Here is a 19,841-nt window from a genome sequence, read left to right on the forward strand (position 1 = left end):
AATCTCTGTGAGTTCGAGGCTGGCCTGGTCTACAAAGTGAGTCCAGGACAACCAGAGTGATTACACAGAGAGACCCTGTCTCAAAAAAACAAAAAGAAGGAAAGGAGGGAGGAAGGGAGGGAAGGAGGGAGGGAGGGAGGGAAGAAGGGAGAGGCTGACTTTACTCTCAGGTTTACCTGTTCTCTGTTCTAGCCAATGCACCAATTCTGACCTCTTTAGGAAAAACGTTTTATCATTATTGCTAACCTGTTTTGGGAAGAGCAGTGGTTTAGCTTGGCACATAGGTACTGTCAGAAGCCCTGTGTTTGTTCCCTAATTGCTATGGTTAGCCTAGTGAAGAACCACTTCCCTGGCACTATGAACTTTTATGTGTAGCTGTGCTCCTTTGACTTCTACACTGATTGCTTTTTGTTATTGGGATAAAACACCATGGGTGAGCCTGTAAAATCTCAAATCCCGTCCTCCAGTGACCTACTCCACCATCAAGGCTGTACTGCCCACCTAAGTAGCATCACTGAGGATCACCAAGTGTTCAAATACTTGGGCCTGAGGTTGGGTGGGTAGCATTTCTTATTTGAAGCACCGCAGCAGCCTCCTAATTATCAATGACTAGCTTTCACAGGACTATAAGCCCCAGGGACTGGATGTCTATGCCCATTTTCTCATTGAGTCTTTGAAGCCTTGCCCAGAGGTAGTGCTTCATGGTACTTATAAAGATGGAGGGTTGTAGCTGGGTTTGGAGTACCAGATGCTTTGAGGCACTATGACTACATAGAGTCCAGGTATGGAGGACCTCATGGGAGGAAGAATATCTTGAGCTATATTTATATCTTGAGGCTACCCTACCAAAGCACTGTGGACTTGGGGGTTAAATCAGGAATTAATAATTCTCTCTCCGTTTTAAAGTCTAAAGCCCACAACCCAGGTGTTGGAAGGGCGTCTACTCTGAACGACCTCCAGGGAAGAGTTCCCTCCCTTTCCTAATTCTTTGGTGCTTCCTGGCTTGTGTTACATCACTCCAGTCTTTCTCTCTGTCTTCAGGTGGCTTCTCCCCTTATAGCGTTTATGTCATTTTATCCAGGAAGTATATGGGGCATTTGACTTATGACCTACTCTAATCTATGTGACCCTATCTTAATTTAATGACATGATCAAAACTCTGTTTACAAATGAAGTCAAATTCTGAGCTTCTGGGTGGACATAAGAATTTTAGGAGGACACTATTTAACCCGCTGTAGGGAGTTTGCAGAGGTGATATCAGTGAGAGATTGGCTCTTTCAGAAGATTGTTTCCTGAGGCTGACATGTCAGATCTGAAAGTCCTGGGTTCTCCAACCTAGCAGGAAGATCTTTGGCAAAGGGCAACAACACCTTCTGTTCAGTATAACTGGTGATGTCTGCCCTGAACTATTGTGGGTTACTATAAGAACCAAACAGAGTGGTAGCTTGGAAGCGTTTTGCAGTTTGTAAGATGCTGCAAGGTCAGGGTTGGTGAGGAACTCATCCGTCACCTGTCACCTGTCAGTCAATGAGACCTTAACATTGCCATGTTTATCAGTGCCGTTTGACATGAGCACTTCCTTTTTGTTTGCTAGGATCACTGCTTTTACCATGGGACTGTGAGGAAAGCAGAAGAGTCCAGCGTCACGCTCAGCACCTGCCGGGGAATTAGGTAAGAGACTCTGAAGCTGCTGGGGACAACCGATACCCTCTCCCGGAGATGAGCAGGGCTAACCCAAGGCAAGGGCCTTAGAAAGGAAGCCACTGGGTATGTGTTTATATTCTGAGAGAGGTCAAGCTTGTGAGGTACCAGGGAAAGCCCGATAATCCACACACACACAATGAGTTTGAGTTTTCTTTTCCTGACAAATTTGATGTGTTAAGATATGAGTTGTTGGCCGGGCATTGGTGGCACATGTTTTTAATCCCAGCACTTGGGAAGCAGAAGCAGGTGGAGCTCTGTGAATCGAGGCCATCCTGGTCTACAGATAGAGTCCTAGGACAGCCAGGGCTACACAAAGAGAAATATTGTCTTAAAAACAAACAAACAAAATATGAGTTACATTATTTAGGAATAATAAGGCCAACAAATCAAGAGACAACCATTACTGACAGATCAGCATTAATAAAGAGCTATCTGTCAGATGTAACTGGCAGGCTACAAGCCATAGTCAAAAGAGGTGTGCTAATCCATGAGGGGCAGTGTGGGAAAGCACAGAAATGTGAGGGAGAGACAGGAAGCTGGGGCATGTGGGCTAGTGCAGGGAGGGGTGGATGAGTTTGAAGAGCAGTCTGGGGGGCTGAGCTAGTATGATTGTCTTGAGTAGGCACTGGGACACAGCACCCACTAAGTTGTCTGGTATTCATCACCATGGCTAGGTGGATAGTGGTCCAGGAGTAGGAGAAGCCAAGACAGTTGGTGGCTGGATCCTGGGCTATTGGTTGGCTTGTACTGAAAGGCAACAGCTGGCGAAATGTTTGCCATCTCTAGGAGTTGGGTAGCCATGTTTCTCCAGGGTCTGTGAGATCTGAGAAACAAAAGCAACAAGAGACAGAGCACAAGTGCCCTGCCAGTAGACTCCAAGCTGAGTTTCAGCGTTCCTCCCACATCTTCACTCTATGGTAGAAGGGTTTTTGGGTTGGGTAGCAGGACATGGGAAGTTAGGGAAGAGAGATGTGGAGAGAAAGGAGAGGATAACTTTCAAGACAGAAAGTCAACTGGGAAGTTCCAACAAGGCGATGCTTGGGGAAAGGGTGACCCTTCAGTCTCTAAACCAAAACCACCTGAGTTTGAGCCAGGAATGGTGCATGCCTTCAGGGAGCTGGAAGAAGGCATCAGATTCCATGGAAATAGAGTTACACGTGGTTGTGAGCCACCATGTGGATGTTGGGAACCAAACCTGGGTCCTATGCAAGGGCAGAAAGTTCCTAACTGCTGAGCCAGCTCTGGGCCCTTATCTACACAAATTGTACTGATGTCACCTGAGCTCAGGATGGTGCCCGACTCTAGAAATAAGAGCAAAAGTTCTGCTTGGTGGTAGTCAACTGTATGCTGAGAACAAGACTCTCACCACTACTAATGTTAAGCTACCCATGCAGTATTTATCAAAGGCAGAGTTAGGAATATAGGTTCACTATTGGCTCTCATGAGCTGGTAGGAGGTAGCTGCTTCTCTCATTTACCAACTGGGTGTCTGCTGTCTGCCTATGCCCTACACTGGTGGAGGCTAACAAGCATTGTAATTTTTGGATCCTCATCTTAGCAGGGGCATCAAGAACAGATATGGTATAGAACTGTCTAAGTGTTTCATTAATTCTGCAGCACTCTACCAGCATACGAAAGTTGTTCCCTTTCAGACTTAACTAGCTTACCACTGCCTCAAATATAACTGAGGGCCCTACTGGCTGCATGTCTGTTTATGAGTTGGTTCATAGCCCTGAAAGATCCTGTGGCGAGCTGCCTTAGGGAATTAGGCAGGAAATCGGTTTGGGCTGGGAGGTGATTAACAGCGGCCTCCTATCCTCCACTCAAGTGGCTTCCTCCAGCCAAGGCAACTGGCTTCTCCTCGCTGTGTATAGGCTCAGCCACCGCCACCTGTGGCCACAAGTAAACAAAAGGCTGTCCCAGGAAGGAGGAAAGGGAACAAGCAAGTGTAACCTGCTTCTCTCTGCCTCCTCCTTTGTCCCTTCTGGATGTGAAGCACTTGGCTTGGCCTCTTGTAAATCATTCCAGCGGTCAGGCCAATGGGGGAAGCTCACTAAGCTGCCCATGTGTTTCTGTTCTGCAAGCTTCCATCTGCTGATGACCACATGGCTTCCTTTCCCAGCCCTCTCCTCCCTCCACATGCTAAGAAGCCAAGGCTATGGCCAGGCTGATTTAAGAGCTGGAGACGTGCAAGATGGCTGCATTTGGGTCCCTGGAGCAGAGGCAGGAATGACAACTGTGTTCAAACACAAAATAGCTTCCTGAGGCTCCGGAAGCCTCATATTTCCATGGAAGGTCTCCATGGCAACCGTTCATCTCTCCTGGTGAGGTACTCCTGTGCTTGGAGAAAATGGATAGGATTTATGTGAGGGGGCCTCTTCAGGCTGATCATAAAAGGAATCAAGAGAGCCCCTAGACCAGTGGTTCTCAACTCTCCTAAGGCTGTGACCCTTTAATACAGTCCCTCATGTTGTGGCGATCCCAAACCATAAAATTATTCTCTTGTTACTTCATAACTGTAATTTTGCTACTTTTACAAATCATAATGTAAATATCTGTTTCTCCGGTGGTCTTAGGTGACTCCTGTGAACGGGCTGTTTGACAGTCCCTCCCCCCTCCGCCACACACACACACAAAGGGGGTTGAGAACCGTTGTGCTAGATGGTGTGAGGGTCTCTTCTTTCCATGGACTCTACAGATCAGTTAATCATTAAAGAAGGCCCCTGTTTTTAATTCTTAAGACAATGCTTATTGAGAATTGTCTCTGTGGGGCCTGGAGAGATGGCTCAGAGATTAAGAGCACTGCCTGCTCTTCCAAATGTCCTGAGTTCAATTCCCAGCAACCATATGGTGGCTCCCAACCATCTATAATGAGATCTGGTGGCCTCTTCTGGCATGCAGGCATACATGCAGGCAAAACACTGTATACATAATAAATAAATCTTTAAAAAAAAAAAGAAAGAAAAGAAAATTGTCATTATGTAGCTGATACAGTTTTAGAGTTAAACATCCAAGCCATACAGAAAGGTAAGCTAAAAAGTAGTGAAGGTTCTCTGTCCCCCACTATGGTTCCACCCAAACCCACTTCTCATCTGGGTCACTGTTGGGGTACATGTAATTGAGATGTGATGTCATCCCATGCACACAGGTCAGTTTTGTGATGTGTTTCCAACTTAGGACTAAGTCTTAGGTGCACAGGAATCTGACAAATTACTTTAATGGGTCCTTAAACTCTTAGCTACTAAGGCCTGTGAATTGAATTATAGAGACGGTCTCTCAATGAGATACAATAAATAACTCTTACTGATCTACTTGATGGATCAGCATTCTGTCACAGCAGTTTTCTCTCTCTCAAAATCTGGGCCTCTCACAGCCATTCTACTTTTATTAATGGACTGGCTCCTGGACTCTGATCCTTTGTTCCTGGGAGAGAATCTGAGATTGAGCACTGGAGAATGTGTCCAAACGTCCACACCATGGACTGGGATGGGTTTAGAACTGCCATTCTGGGGCCCTGAATTTGTGCTCCGACTCTACACTTCCTGGTGGTGTGACCTCTGTGCTTCTCTGCACTTGGTTTTGCCCTTGTCTTGGCCCAACTGGCTTTCCCCTGGGCCTTACACAGTCCTAGATCTATATAAACTAAGTGCTTTCGGGGAGGTTGTGAGTAGTGGGGCTGGTGAGATGCTGGCTCCAGAATCATGACTCTGGAAATTAACAACCTGGAATCTGCCTCTGGCTTTGTGTTAACTTACATAGTGACTCTTGAAGCAAGTTCCCCTCTACGCACACTAAGATTTCTACAAAACCTGAGTAGACTGACTGTGAAAAGGATCCTTTAGCTTATGAAGCCCTACGCTACAAGCAGGAGCTGAGTGGGAAGAAGAAACAGAGTCTTGGATGGAGGTGGGGGTGGGGGCAGGTGATCCTCCCCTGAAAGCTATGCTTTCCTTCTGGATGCTTCATAATAAATCCCAACTTTCAGGTCCTGTGTGGAGTAAGCCGTCAGATGGCAGGACCATTGTGCTTCGACAAGTTTAGATTCTAGAGGCAGGCAATTTGTGGTTTCAAAGCTGGCAACTGGGGCCAGGGAGATTGCTTGGTTGGTAAATTATTTATCACCCAAATGCAAAGATCTGAGTTCAGGCCCTAGGATGCACCCTTCTAACAGCTGAGCATGATGGCGCAGGCTTGTAATTCCAGTGCTTGAGAGACAGACAGGAGGATCTCTGCGGCTTGCTGGTCAGCCATCCTCACTTACTTGGTAAGCAACTAGCTCTTGAGAAGCCTATTCTTTTTATTTTTTTTAAATTTTAAAAAAAAATTTTATTAATTTATTCTTGTTACATCTCAATGGTTATCCCATCCCTTGTATCCTCCCATTCTTCCCTCCCTCCCATTTTCCCCTGAGTCCCCTCCCTTATGACTGTTCCTGAGGGGGATTTCCTCCCCCTGTATATGCTCATAGGGTATCAAGTCTCTTCTTGGTAACCTGCTGTCCTTCCTCTGAGTGCCACCAGGTCTCCCCCTCCAGGGGACATGGTCAAATATGAGGCACCGGAGTACGTGTGAAAGTCATACCCCATTCTCCAGTCAACTGTGGAGAATGTCCTGTCCATTGGCTAGATCTGGGTAGGGGTTTAAAGATTACCGCCTGTATTGTCCTTGGCTGGTGCCTTAGTTTGAGCGGGACCCCTGGGCTCAAATCTGCCTATCATAATGTTCTACTTGTAGGTTTCTAGGACCCTCTGGATCCTTCTATTTTGCTATTCTCCCATGCTTCTCTCATCTAGAGTCCCAGTAGGATGTCCTCCCCTCTGTCTCAGTTTCCTGGTAAGTGAAGGCTTTCGTGGGACATGCCCCTTGGGCTAGTATGCAGATATAAGTGAGTATATACCATTTGAGTCTTTCTGCTTCTGGGTTAACTCACTCATTATGATCATTTCTTGCTCAATCCATTTGTCCACAAATTTTGGGAATTCCTTGTTTTTAATAGCTGAGTAGTATTCCATAGCGTATATGTACCACAGTTTCTTTATCCATTCTTCTACTGAGGGACACTTAGGCTGTTTCCATGTTCTGGCTATTATGAATAAGGCTGCTATGAACATGGTTGAGCAAATTTTCTTGTTGTGTGCTGGAGCATCTTCTGGGTATATTCCAAGGAGAAGCCTATTCTTTAAAAAAAACCAAACAAACCAAAATGGACAATATGCTCCCCACACGCGCACACAGCCTGCCAACTAACACAGTCCTTGAAAAAAGACTTTATTCATCATTATTGTATATGTGTTGTATGCGTTATATAGTGTGTGTGACTGTAGGGAAAGGCATATGTGCCACAGTGAGCACGTTAAGGTCACAGGACAACTCTATGTAGTCTGTTCTCTCCTTCTAGCTTAACATGGGTTCCAGGGATCGAACCCAGGACTGTGTGTCTAAAGCCTTCACTTGCTTGGTCATTTTACTGGCCCCAACTGGTGCTGATACTCTCCTGAAATCTCAGTTTTCTGCCCTATAAGATGGGATATATTGGGGCAAGGGGAGGTGGGCACTCACATTAGGGGATTTGCTCTACCTTCTTGACTGTAAGGTCTTTGATTGGGTCGTTGTATCCCCAAGAGCTAGGACAGCCCTGTCACATGGCTGGTGCTCTGCTGAATGGTTCCCCAACAAAGTGCTTTGTGCCTCACTTGTACAGTATGCTTCCATGACTGCTAGCTTTGCTGGAGAATGTTCCCTCGTTGTCAGTGAGCATTGCCTAGTTACTTTAGAGCAGTGTTTCTCAACCTTGCTTTCTTGTTTGTTTGTTTATTTGTTTGTTTTGTTTTGTTTTTTGTTTTCGAGACAGGGTTTCTCTGTGTAGCTGTGGCTATCCTGGACTCACTTTGTAGACCAGGCTGGCCTTGAACTCACAGAGATCCACCTGTTTCGGCCTCCCAAGTGCTGAGATTAAAGGCGTAGGCCATCACCCTCCCTACTCTGGGCTGGTTCTCAATCTTCCTAATGCTATGGCCCTTTAATACAATTGCTTTAATACAATTTCCTTGCTATTTTCTAACTGTAATTTTGCCACAGTTATGAATCATAATGTAAATATCAGATATGAAGTCGCAAGGAGGTCGTGACTCACTGGTTGAGATTCAGTGCTTTAGACTATTAACATGGCTGCTCTGTGAGAGGGTGGTGTCAGGGGACAGCAGAGCCAGGATTCTAATCCCGGATGTCTCCTTCCCAAGCCTGTGCTCTCTGCCTGTGCTCAGTCCCAGCAGGAATGCGTTGCCATATGCCTTCCTACTTTCTGCACTGCCTTGCAAATTCTCTGGGTGCAGGTTGGGCAAGTGGTAGGGAGAAGGAAGCCAGGGATCCAACTCCTTGGGGTCTCTCCTGGTGTAGGGGAGATGGATGGGCAGCTGTGCCTTTAATGGACAGATTCCCTGGGGGCAGCACCTTTATCAAGTCTTGAAGGACACATTTGACTGAGTCCTTCAGTCATTTGTGGGTTAAGTGTGAACGAACTGCTGGCTTCCTGGCTGGCTGGCTGGCTGGCTGGCTGGCTGGCTGGCTGGCTGGCCTGCCTGGATTCCTCTATATGTTCTTATTTTATGATTTATTTTTCTTGTTCTCTTAATGATGAGGGATAGGTTGGAGAGTCGCATCCTGGCCCTTCGCCTCCTGGGTCCTCTGTCGCCACCTCTGATCTCTGCCTCTGCCAGAGCTAACATTTAGCAAATTGAATGAGCTGAGGCTTTTAGGGTAAATGATGGGTGACTGTGCAGGGGAAGGCATCAAGGTGACTTGCGGGTGGTGGCAAGGGAGAGCCCTCAGAACCTCATTCTCAGAAAGGCCCCACCAACAAAGCCACTGTAAAGTGCTAGGTTTGTGCCACCTCTTTTCCACCTCCAAGTAATCCCAGAGGAGGGTCCCTGGTCTCTGGTCCCTGGTCTCTGGTCCCTGGGACGGGGTGAGTCTCCAAGGACTATAGTTGAAGGTAAGGAAGAGGGAAGGGACCCAAGTCCTGCTGCTGGAAGAGATAGCTGAAGCTTGAGACAATTGCTCAAGTTGCCATGGAAACACAGTCAAGAGCATGGGTTCCTGGCTCTGCAGGACACTGCCTGAGACTTAGTATAGACACATGGGCCTGCAGTTCCCGAGTCTTCTGGGATAGCCTGGGAACCTTCTGTAGATCAGTGGACAACTTGGAAGCTCTGCTTCTCCTGGGTTCTCTGAGCACAGGCTTAGAGCTCACCAATAGACGAAACTGCAGAGAACCCATAGGGACAGAGCGTGTCTGTGAAATCCTTTGCCCTAGGTGAAAGCTTCTGATTTTAGCCTCTGAGCCTCAGTTTCCGCATTAATAAACATGAGCTCTGGCTCTGCCAGCCTTACAGTGTGATGTGGAAATGAAAAGACAGCCACATCTGCAATCTTATGTGGCATGTGGTTAGCTGGCTGTCAGCAAACAGTGTCTGAGGATGAGGGAGGGTGGACGCCTGCTCTGTCATTTCCCAGGGAACTGGGATTCCACAGACAGGCCAGTTGCATCCTGGCTGGTCTCACTTCAGAGAGTCACTGGCACCATCACCTATAGCCTTATGCGCATGGGCCATTTCTTTCTGAACCATTGTCCGGGGCCATTATGAAAGACAGTAAAAGGTCAAGGTTAAGGTTGTGGGGTGTGGAACCAGAATGCTGAGGTTCACCCCTGTTTTAACTCTTTACTACTCGTGTGAATCTGGGCTGGTCAGTTAATTCTGAACCTACTTTTTCCATTTGTACCACAGGAAAAATATTTGTAAGGACCAGAGAAGTGGATATGAGAAATGAAACAGCTCTCAGCTTGGTGCCTGGTCCATAGAAAAGCTCAATAAGTTATAGCCACTATGATAATTATTATCCTTCCTGCTGCCAAGTTCTGCTTGATCATTGACCTCTTTGGCCAAGGGCTTGTTCATATCACACCAAGCCAACTACACCATGTTGCTCTGGGTTCAGGTTTTCACAGATTCCTGGGGAAGACTTTCCACCTACAGGGTGAAATATTGGTGCACACAGGATCACCACCAGCTGGTTTACAGCCCATCTCATTGTGTGACCAGCTTAGAAACTAGGGTGGTGGGAGAGGCCCTGATCAGCTGGGATGGAGAAAATAGCTTGGGAACCGGATGCCCACAATGCCTGGTCTCTGCTCTTTCCTGTGTGGAGTAGGGAAGTGACTACAATCCCTGCTCTTTGCCCTCTATCCTAGCTGTTAAGGGAACGCCTTAGGTGTCTCACCATAGGCCAGGTGGCTGCTGCTGTGTCAGCCAGGAGGCAGCCAGGAAGTTGGCAGTTGTCCTGGTACTGGGATGAGGTCAGTGAGGGATGGGGTCATGGGCTCTTACTAAAGGACAAACCCTGGGTGAGCACTCTGCGAGGACAGTGGTGGGTGGAGGTTGAGTGACCCAAGAGAGAAGCCTTGCCTGCCACTCATGGTGCCAGAGGCGGAGCCAAGAATGCCTTTGGTTTAGGAGTGCTTGAAAGGATGAGAGCTTGAGTGACATGTTGCCAGGGTCTTGGGGGTTCAGTCCTGGCCTCATCTTTCCCAGAGTCTGAAACCCATTGCCTGGCTGTCTTGCTTATCTCTCTGTATGGAAGGTGGCAGTTTGGAGAGTGGGTCAGAAGGACATACCACACTTACTCATGACCACGGTTGATCATGCCAGCCGCATTCTTTAGAAGTGTGACTAGTCACGACCTGACTGGCCTGACTGTAGCAGGATACCGGTCCCCTAGGAGATAAGATGACAGAGGAGGCATTTGGCCCCATTCCATTCTTAGACACAGTTTACTGAGAGATAATTAACCATGTCACACACAGTTTGCAGGCATTATTCTCTTTTCATTCTTGCATCAGAGTGTAAAGTTGGCACATCCTACATCTCAATATATGGGATCACAGCGAGCTGTCCTATGGAAATTTCCCACCTCCACTGATAGGCATGAGGCCATGGGCAGTAAGTGCTCGCTGAGTGGAGACAGCCCCAGAGGCGCCATGGATGTAGCACTCCCAGCAGCTGCATCTAAACTGTGGGTGTCTGCCAGGCTGATGACAGTGCTCATAGACCACAGTGACTACTCCCATGCTCAGACTCTGTTCTCTACCAGGGTGGGCGCTTGCTCATGGCTTGCTCATGTCTACATCTTCAGCAACTACCATGGTTCCAGATGCATAGCTACAACAGCTGTCTTCTGCCAACCGTGAAGAACGACCATGCAGGCGTTTCTGTGCTCAGGCATTCCACTTCTGTAGAATCAGCCAACTGCAAATCACATATTTAAAAAAAAAAGTTTTCTTAAGCATAGAATTATTTTCTTCCCATTATTCCCTTAACAATATAGTATACATAACACTTCTTTACATTTTAAAAGATAAGTGTATCTATCTGCCTGTCTGTCTGTCTATCTATCTATCTATCTATCTATCTATCTATCTATCTATCTATCTATCTATCTTGTGTGTGTATGTGTGCACATGAATGTAAGTATGTGTACCATGTCTGTGCAGTGCCTGTAGAGGCTATGAGAGAACATCAGATACTCTGGATCTGGAGTTATATACATTTTGTGAACTGTCTGACATGGGTGCTGGGACCAAACCCAGGTTTTCTGAAAGAGCAAGTGCTCTTAACTGCTGAGCCATCTCCCCAGACTCGGCATTTACTTGTTGTTGTTTTGTTTTTTGTTTGTTTGTTTGTTTGTTTGTTTTGAGACAGGGTCTCTGTGTAGCCTTGGCTGTCCTGAACTTGCTTTGTAGACCAGGCTGGCCTAGAACTCATAGCGTTCCACCTGCCTCTGCCTCCCGAGTGCTGGGATTAAGGGCGTGTGCTGAAAACCAATTGAAGGGTTTCTCTGTATAGCCCTGGCTGTCCTGGAATTTACTCTGTAGACCAGACTGGCTTCGAACTCACAGAGATCCACCTGCCTCTTCCTCCTGATTGTTGTAATTTAAGGCACTCGCCACCATGGGCTTGTTCAGCATTTACATTTTATTTGGTATTATAAGTAATACCAATATATGAGAGGCAATATAAAATATCCAGAAGGACATGAAGAGTTACATACCAATAGCAGACCATTTCAACTACATCTGGAGTGTTTGTGATTTTTGTTTCCTTGGAAGTCTGGATCCAATTTCCTGTGGATACCAACAAGAATTGTGTGTGTTAGAGGCCATCTAGAACACAGTGAAACGTCAGTGAGGGAAGAAACTCTGTAACTCAGCAGATACCATTGAGTTCAGTACTGGGTGAAAGATTGTCATATAGGCTCAGTTGTGGGTGTCACCTCACCAGCTAGCTGCCTCATTGGCATGGGGCAGCTGGTGGGTAGGAATGCTGGCTGTGAAGTGCTGCTTGGCTTCCAGGCACAAGGACACGTACGTGTCTTTCTTCTAATCACTCAAGGGCCCCGATGAGTTAGTACATTACCAGAGGCTCAGAGTGTCATGAGATGTTTCTTGAAGAGCGCGTGACCGTTGAGTGTTAGAACTAAATCCAGAGCCTGGCTGCCTCACCGACAGGCCAGTGTGCTCTCTTGGACCATTGTGTTACCTTTTATGTGTCCGTAAAGTGTTAACCTATGGTTGTCACGTGTCATGCTTGATTTGGAAGCCCTCGGGAGTCTCAGTCCAAAGCCCCACAGTGGACTTGGGGAGGTCAAAGTGCTCTGGGATTCTGGGTCCATTTCATCCACACTGTGTTTCGCTATAGAGTCTGAACTTGCATCAGTCCTCCACAGAGGGCTCATGACCCACTATCAAGTGAGGAACCATCGAACATCTGAACCTATGCCAGGGGCATTTCCAGAACTGTGAGCACTGACCAGAGATTCCATTTCCCTTATCCACAGAGGACTGATTATTGTGAGCAGTAACCTCAGCTACATCATCGAGCCCGTCCCTAACAACGACAGCCAACACCGTATTTACAGATCTGAACATCTCAAGCTGCCCCCGGGGAACTGTGGGTTCGAGCACTCCAAGCCCACCTCTAAGGACTGGGCCCTTCAGTTTACACATCAGACCAAAAAACAACCTCGCAGAGTGAGTTTTTAGGTTCCCATCGGACCTGGCAGACTGGGCTGGGCTTGTCCCCTCTGTGCACCCTCTCTTTGATTCCAGGAGTATTTCTAAATTGAGGGAGAATGGGTAAGAAAGAGGAAACTCTCTCTCTCTCTCTCTCTCTCTCTCTCTCTCTCTCTCTCTCTCTCTCTCTCTCCCCTCTTCCTCTCCTTCTCCCTCTCCCTGTCTCTGTCTCTCTCCCCCTCTCCGTCTTCCTCCCCCTCCCTCCCTCTCCCTCTCTTTCTCTCCCCCTCTCTTTCTCTCTCTCCTTCCCTCCCTCCCTCTTTCCTCCTTTATTCCTTCCTTCCTTTTTTCTTTCCTTGGGATCGTTGATTGAGACACCTTCATAAGAGAACCACTGTTTGTATTCAAAATACTCTAAGATACTGATTTCAAGAATTGTATAAGGTTAAAAAAAAAAGTCCACTTCCCTTCTTAGAGTAGCCACCTCATCCAGTGGACAAAATGGTTTTTGTTCACAGTGAAAACTGAAGTCTGTGGTCTCAAGGTCATTTGGGAACTAAGTTGTTAGTGCGTTCCCTTGTGGCATGCGGGCCTCAAATTTGCCTGTACTAGCCAGTTTGGCTTTGTTGTTGTTGGTGGTTTGGGAGTAAAGGAGTAGATCCCATGGCTCAGGCCTCCAGCAATAACCAGTTGCAGATGAGGGTGACAGGCTGCAGCCAGGGCTGTCCCTAACACCTACGTTTAAGAGAAGTAATAGGGCCACAGCTTATTAACCAGCATGATTTCTCAGCGGCTTTTTAGAATGAGCTAGAGTCAGCCATTTCTACTGCGCTGACCTGTTTCTGTCTCTCCCTTAGATGAAACGGGAAGATTTACACTCTATGAAGTACGTGGAGCTTTACCTGGTGGCTGATTACTCAGAGGTACGGGGTCAGCGATGGATCTCAGCAGAAAAGCTTTCTCTCTTGAGAGCCTCCATCTAGGCTTCTGGCTGCTTTGGGGGGAAGTGTGGACAATATTCATCTTTTTCTAGTTTATAAATTTGACCTTAAATCCAATCAAGGGCTCTTCTAGCCATTTTAAACAGTCAGGAAAAAGGAAAATAGCAACAACAGCAAACCATGGAAAGCCTTTCCTAGGGTGGACACATAAGCATGGCCAGTACTCAGTGGGGTCTCATAGTCCTACAGTTCTGATACTTGTGTTTAGGACTGTCTGTAGCTCTTTAGAGAATCTTTCAGACTTCTGTTTTACAATGGCAGCCAAGTGCCTTTGACGTTCATTAGATACCATTTTCTCATGTGTCTATCTATTTTTATAACCATTTTGGTGCTCCCCAAATATCCCCCAGAGCAGCAGCAGCATATGTGGCACCTGGGAACTGTGAAAAATGCAAATCTCTGAGCCTTACTCCAGATCTATTGAACCCCAGATCATCAGGGTGGGGGTCCCACAGTCCATGCTTTAATAAGACATCAGTTTTGATGCATAGCAGGTGAGCTTGGGAACCACTGGCCTAAAAGAGAATATGGCTCCTTCATTCATACTCCTCAAATTGGACAGGCCCTAAGATTTCATAAACACCCACCCACCTGGCTCGATCATTTGTTTCAGTTTCTTGGGAGACTTTTTGGTTTTTCTGTGATGTATCAGCACAGTGTTCGGTATCAGGATGTGGCCCTAAGCCAGGTTTGGGTTTGCAGCAAAGGTTCAATGGGCCCTCGGTGAGGCTTTGCATGCACACAGAGGATCTGGTATGGTTTGGGGGGCTTGGGAGAGCTTCTCTGATGTGGTGATGTGGAAGATGGCAGGTCACATGTAAAGAAAGCTTTAATGGAGAATTATCCTGGAGTCTAGCTGCCCTCCACACTCCTGTTCATTAACCAGGTGTTACTTTCAAGTCCCACATTGTGCAGTGGCCTAACCACAGCTGAGTACCCATTCCTGTGCCCAGGCTGAACACTGAACCAGAACTGCCTGTCCTCCATGAAGGTGCAGCTCATCCCTGTGTCACTGTCTCATGTCCTCTTCAGTTGGCGCCACCAGCTTCCCAAAAGGCCTCCTTCTAGGCAGCTCTGCCTTTTCCACAGCCCCACAGTGTGGATCAGGGGCAGTGCCAGGGGGCTGGGAGAGTTCAAGCTCAGGTTTGAGAGCTGATTTTGAGTGCCGGGGGCCGGAAGAGAAGGCCCTTGAGCTCCTTAAAGACAGGAGGTGTATACCAGGCAGAGGAGAGGGCTGAAGGGGTTTCTAGGGAGGGAACATTGTGTGCACTTCCAGAAGAGTTGAGCCTTTTAGCCGATGTGGTGTTGTTTTCCGTCCAGCAGCTGGGCATGGGCAGACTCTAGGGTTTTTGTTTTCTCTCTACAGATGTGTAGGCGAGAGAGCAGTAACAAAGGTTGCTTTCCCAGCCAGGCTCCCAACTTAGCCCTGCCTCCAGTGCGGCACCTTTACCTCTCTGTACTGTAAAAGTTGCTGGGAGACGCTGGACACAGTTTTCGTTAAAACCAGGGGTTGTAAACTACAGCCAAAGCCATGTGAACCTACTACACAATTCTGTGTGTACTACACTGGCATAGAGGCACACACTTTGGCTTATGGTACCCTGGAAGCTTCTAAGCTATCAAGGCAGATGGACAGTTATGGACCACAGCCATGTGGTCTACCAAGCCTAAGGATGTTTACTCTGTAGTGCTCTGCAGAGTAAGCTTACCAACTCCTGCTTCAGAATCTTCTGGAAAGCATGATGCACTGCATCAACTATGGTGGCCTTATTGGGCCTTACTGTTTGAGGGTAGGATTAATGTATTTAGAAGCCTGAAATCTCATCCCAGTGCTGTAATAAATATTTACTAAGTGAATGGAAACACTCTGCCACAAAGACTAGTTTAGAAGTCGGGAGTCTTTATGATGGAAACTTCTAGATTAAACACTTTGCAAAGGTCTATGCAACAAGGTCCTAGCATTTGCAGGAGGTAAGGATTGCAGTGCGGTTCTTTTCTGGCAAGTAAATGATGATTCCAAGGAAGTCAAGGAATGTTTCAGAATCTATAAGAGAAAGGAAATGGTACCCTTCTCTGTACCAGAGCTGGGACTCGGCCCTTGCCAAACAAATACTCCAGAGCATTTTAGTTGGCTGTTTCTTCTTGTTTGTGTTTGGGTGTATTCTAGTGGTTTGGGAGGGAGGAAACATGTGATGGCTTGAAACTGCACAAACGGAGTACCTACCTGAAAGTAATTTCACTAGGTACTCAGATTCTGTGTAAAAATGGCACCAGACAGGATATGTCCATTATTTGGGCCAGGGTGGAAAATATGAAGCTTCCTCATGGGTCTTTAGGCAGACATTCCAATCAAGTACACCACAATCTCCTCTCCTATGCTTGATTGGCAATGTCTGACTTCACAATGATGAAGTCTCAGAAATCTTTCTCACAACAGAAGGCACTACCAGTTGGAATCCTGTGGAAGGCAAAACCTAGTTGCTGATGCCACATGGTCTTTTTGGCAGCACTCTATGTGACATTTGCATGGCCCTCCACTGCAGTTATTTTGTACAAGTTCTCAGTGGGCTTCTTAAGCTCTTTTACATTGTGTGCTTCTTAAGTAGAGGATTTATCATTATAGTTATTTCTGGCTCTCCCACCATTGTAACTGAAGCTGCTGTGGTCTGGCATCAAGATTTGTATGCGTCTTTTTGTGCTAAGCTCAATAGCTTGTCTGGAGAGTATTTCAATAACTGTTAGATCAGTGATAACTGACCACGTGCAAGAGAGCTTTGCAAGATGTGTGACAGTGGTTTCCTACTGGGTTGATGAGCAAAGCAAAGAGATCAGTCCCTCTTCTGACTAACCTCTTCTGCCAGAGGCATCGTACTTCAGATGACAGGAAAATAAGACCTACTTGCAGGGCTAGAAGAAAACTGTGTCTTCCCTGTTTGCTGCCTTGAGCCAGGAGATGGAGGTACCAAGATGGATCTCAGTCAGGTCCTCCTCCTGTGAGCTATGGGAAGGACCATTGCCTGAAAATGACTACACACCAAAGACTAAGGAGAGTAAGAGCACATTCAGTTAGAAGAGCTTGGGGCCCCAGGAAGGCCTTTGGATGAGAGCTGTGGGGAGGCGTCTCACCTGGTTCTGTTTGTCCCGTTCAGTTTCAGAAGAATCGACATGACCAGGATGCCACCAAACACAAGCTTATGGAGATCGCCAACTATGTTGATAAGGTGAGAGACCAGGTGTGCACTCTCCAGGGGAGGTTGCAGCACCTCAGAGGGCCTGCAGGACAGGAGGTCACATGTACTGGAGCTCTTGTTGCTGAGCTGGGCACCCGCAGATGGTCCTTGGAGGAATGGTCTGTGCTGTAGTCTGGGGAGGGGAGCATGATAAAACCTCAAACTGTAAACCCGAGGCAAGTGACTCAGCTTCTTGGTGGGTTTTGTTTTTCGTTGGCTTGTGTGAGTGTTTTAAGGGCTTTGTTTTACTTGATAAAGTGTAAGCATTGGCTTAAATCAGTGGTTTTCAGTTATTTTTATAGTTTTCTGATGGAATTCCTTTTTTAAAATGAGAACTTGTGCCCCTGCCTGTGTAAAGTCACATGGATACAAATGGCTGTAAGCGGAGTACCCACAGCTCTGTCCCTCTGACTTTTCTCACATCTGAAGTGCCTCTTGAGGAACACTGGGCAAAGAAGACCCCAATTTAAGAAAGTTTTGAGGAAGGCTGGGCAGAGGTGGCACCCACCTTTAATCCCAGCAGTCCGGAGGCAGAGGCAGGCAGATTTCTGTGAGTTTGAGGCTAGCCTGGTCTACAGAGCAAGTCCAGGACAGCCAGGGCTACACAAAGAAACCCTGTCTCAAAAAACAAAACAAACAAACAAATAAATAAAATTTTTTAAAAAGAAAAAGAAAGCTTTGAGGAGGTATTTAAGGGTTCCTTCCAAGTGAAAGTCAACTGATTCTTTGACTTGGGAGGGATTGAAGTGGGTTGGGATCAGAAGGTGTCTGTCTGGAGCTGATGTATTAAACTGCCTGAGGATCTTCTAGGAAGACTACAAATGGCTAAGTGTCCTTAGGGTCATTTAAAGCATGCACTAAGGAAAATCACAGAGGTTTGAGCTGCACTTAATGGGATGTCCTCAGACCCAGAAATATTCTATGTAAAAGCAAGTTCCAGCACAAACCGCAGAGAAGGTGACTGTGCAATGGCAGCCCCTCTCCACAGGCTAGCAGTGTGGACTTTGAAACATACGCTCTGTCTAGCATGAGCAAGAATCATGGTGCCATATATCTGTGTGTGCTGAACATCCAGAAGGAATAACTGCTGATGTGTGACAGATAAAGAAGCCCTGGTACAGAATCTCATCAGAGGCTGTGTATGTGCACCACACTCATGCCTGTCATCCACGGAGGCTCAAAAAGGGCACTGAGTCCCCTGGAACTGGGGTAAAAAGGTGGTTGTGAGCTACTGGATGTGGGTGCTGATAATTGAACACTGGTCCTTCTTTGGTTGGTGGTTCAGTCTCTGTGAACCCCTATGGACCCAGTTTAGTTGATTCTATAGGTTTTCTAGACACAGTGCTCCTGGAATGAAAAACACATAGCCTCTCATGAGTCTCACAGAATGAGGAAAAGGGAAAACCGAACAACTGAAGAAAAGAAGCTACTATGTCTTCACATAAGAAGCTGAAGCCAAAGTGTCAGACCAGGAATTATGGCTTACAGGAATAAGTATACCAGTAAGAGACGAGGAACTGTGCTATTTAGATACCCATATTGCTTTGCTCTTAACTCTGTGCATAATGGTTCTTTGAGCCTTGTTTGCTTGGTTTGTTAAGTAAGGACACTTTTGTGTGCCACCAATATCATTTTTGCAACTTGTACAGGTAATTTTGTAAGTTTCTGCTTAATTAGAATATTAAATTTGCTTTTGTTTTTTTCAAGTAAGCTTTGACATGCCTTGGTCACATGCCTGCCCCCTTTTGAGGGTTGGAGAGTTGGAGAAAGGGAAATATTGGTGATTAAGCCTATAAGGCAAGTGCTCTGCTACTGCCTTCCAGTCTCAGCCCTTGGGTCATGTGTCTCTGATAACCATTCCAGGACACTGGAGAACTTCGAAGACTCAACTCTGGCCGGCTAGAGGCTTATGGATCATATAGCTCTCGGGCTGGAGATATGGTTTAGCCATTAATGAATAGAATTTTAAAACTCTCAAACTGGGTGGTGGTGACACACGCCTTCAATACAAGCACTAGGGAGGCAGAGGCCGGTGGATCTCTGAGTGTGAGACCAGCCTGGTCTACAAAGTGAGTTCCAGGATAGCCAGAGCTATACAGAAAAACCATATTCCCCCCTAAGAAAACCTCAAATAAATAAATATAAAAATATAGAAATTAACTTTTCAGGATATATACATGTGTGTATATATATATAATTTCTCCCTGTCCTCAACAGCTGTGGAAACAGGCCACTGGCATATAATAGATTTCTGAAGGGAAGGATTCTAGGAACACAGTAGAGTCCTGTCTCTAGTTTCCAGCAATAGCATCTCAGGCGTCCTGTAACCAAATACTCGACATCTGGGAAAATATGGTTTCCCTGGGGGAATACAGGAAGCTGATCCTCCTGTCACCTGTGCATGAACCATTGTCCTGGAGGGCAGGGAAATGGAGGGCTTGGTTGGCTGGCTTTAGGGGTTTCCCTTCTGCAGTAGTTGAGTAAACAGCAACAACAGCAAAAAGCAAAAGATGTGGAGGGAAAAGAAGATAATATCGCATGGCGCTCAGGTGACGGTGGGAGCCCCGAGCCTTGCTACATGGTCCGTTCTCTGAAGCCTCTTAGTCCCCTCCTGGCACATGAGATTAAGGGCGCCTTCTCTGAAACTTGTTGAGCCGGCTACGTTGGACTGAACATTTTGGAACTAAAACTGGAAGGAGTTTTGCTGAATCAGGGGCACAGATCCACAGTATTTTGCTTTAACTATAAGAAAAGCCAAATTGACTTCCTTAAAAAGCTCCTTAGTGAAGCAAGTTCAGACACTTTGGGGGTTTTCTGTCACGATTGGTGTGGCATAGACAGA

General features: G+C 46.7%; 1 protein-coding gene across 1 annotated transcript in view; it reads left to right on the forward strand.

Moving 5' to 3' along the window:
- Window positions 1-19,841, forward strand: part of Adam19 (ADAM metallopeptidase domain 19) — an 88,175-nt gene that overhangs the window by 42,262 nt on the left and 26,072 nt on the right. The window contains 4 exon segments of the mRNA XM_051168237.1: window positions 1,595-1,671; window positions 12,594-12,786; window positions 13,626-13,691; window positions 16,919-16,990. Coding sequence (XP_051024194.1) covers window positions 1,595-1,671; window positions 12,594-12,786; window positions 13,626-13,691; window positions 16,919-16,990 — 408 coding nt within the window.

Source organism: Acomys russatus, chromosome 25 (assembly GCF_903995435.1).
Source record: "Acomys russatus chromosome 25, mAcoRus1.1, whole genome shotgun sequence".
Lineage (NCBI taxonomy): Eukaryota > Metazoa > Chordata > Mammalia > Rodentia > Muridae > Acomys > Acomys russatus.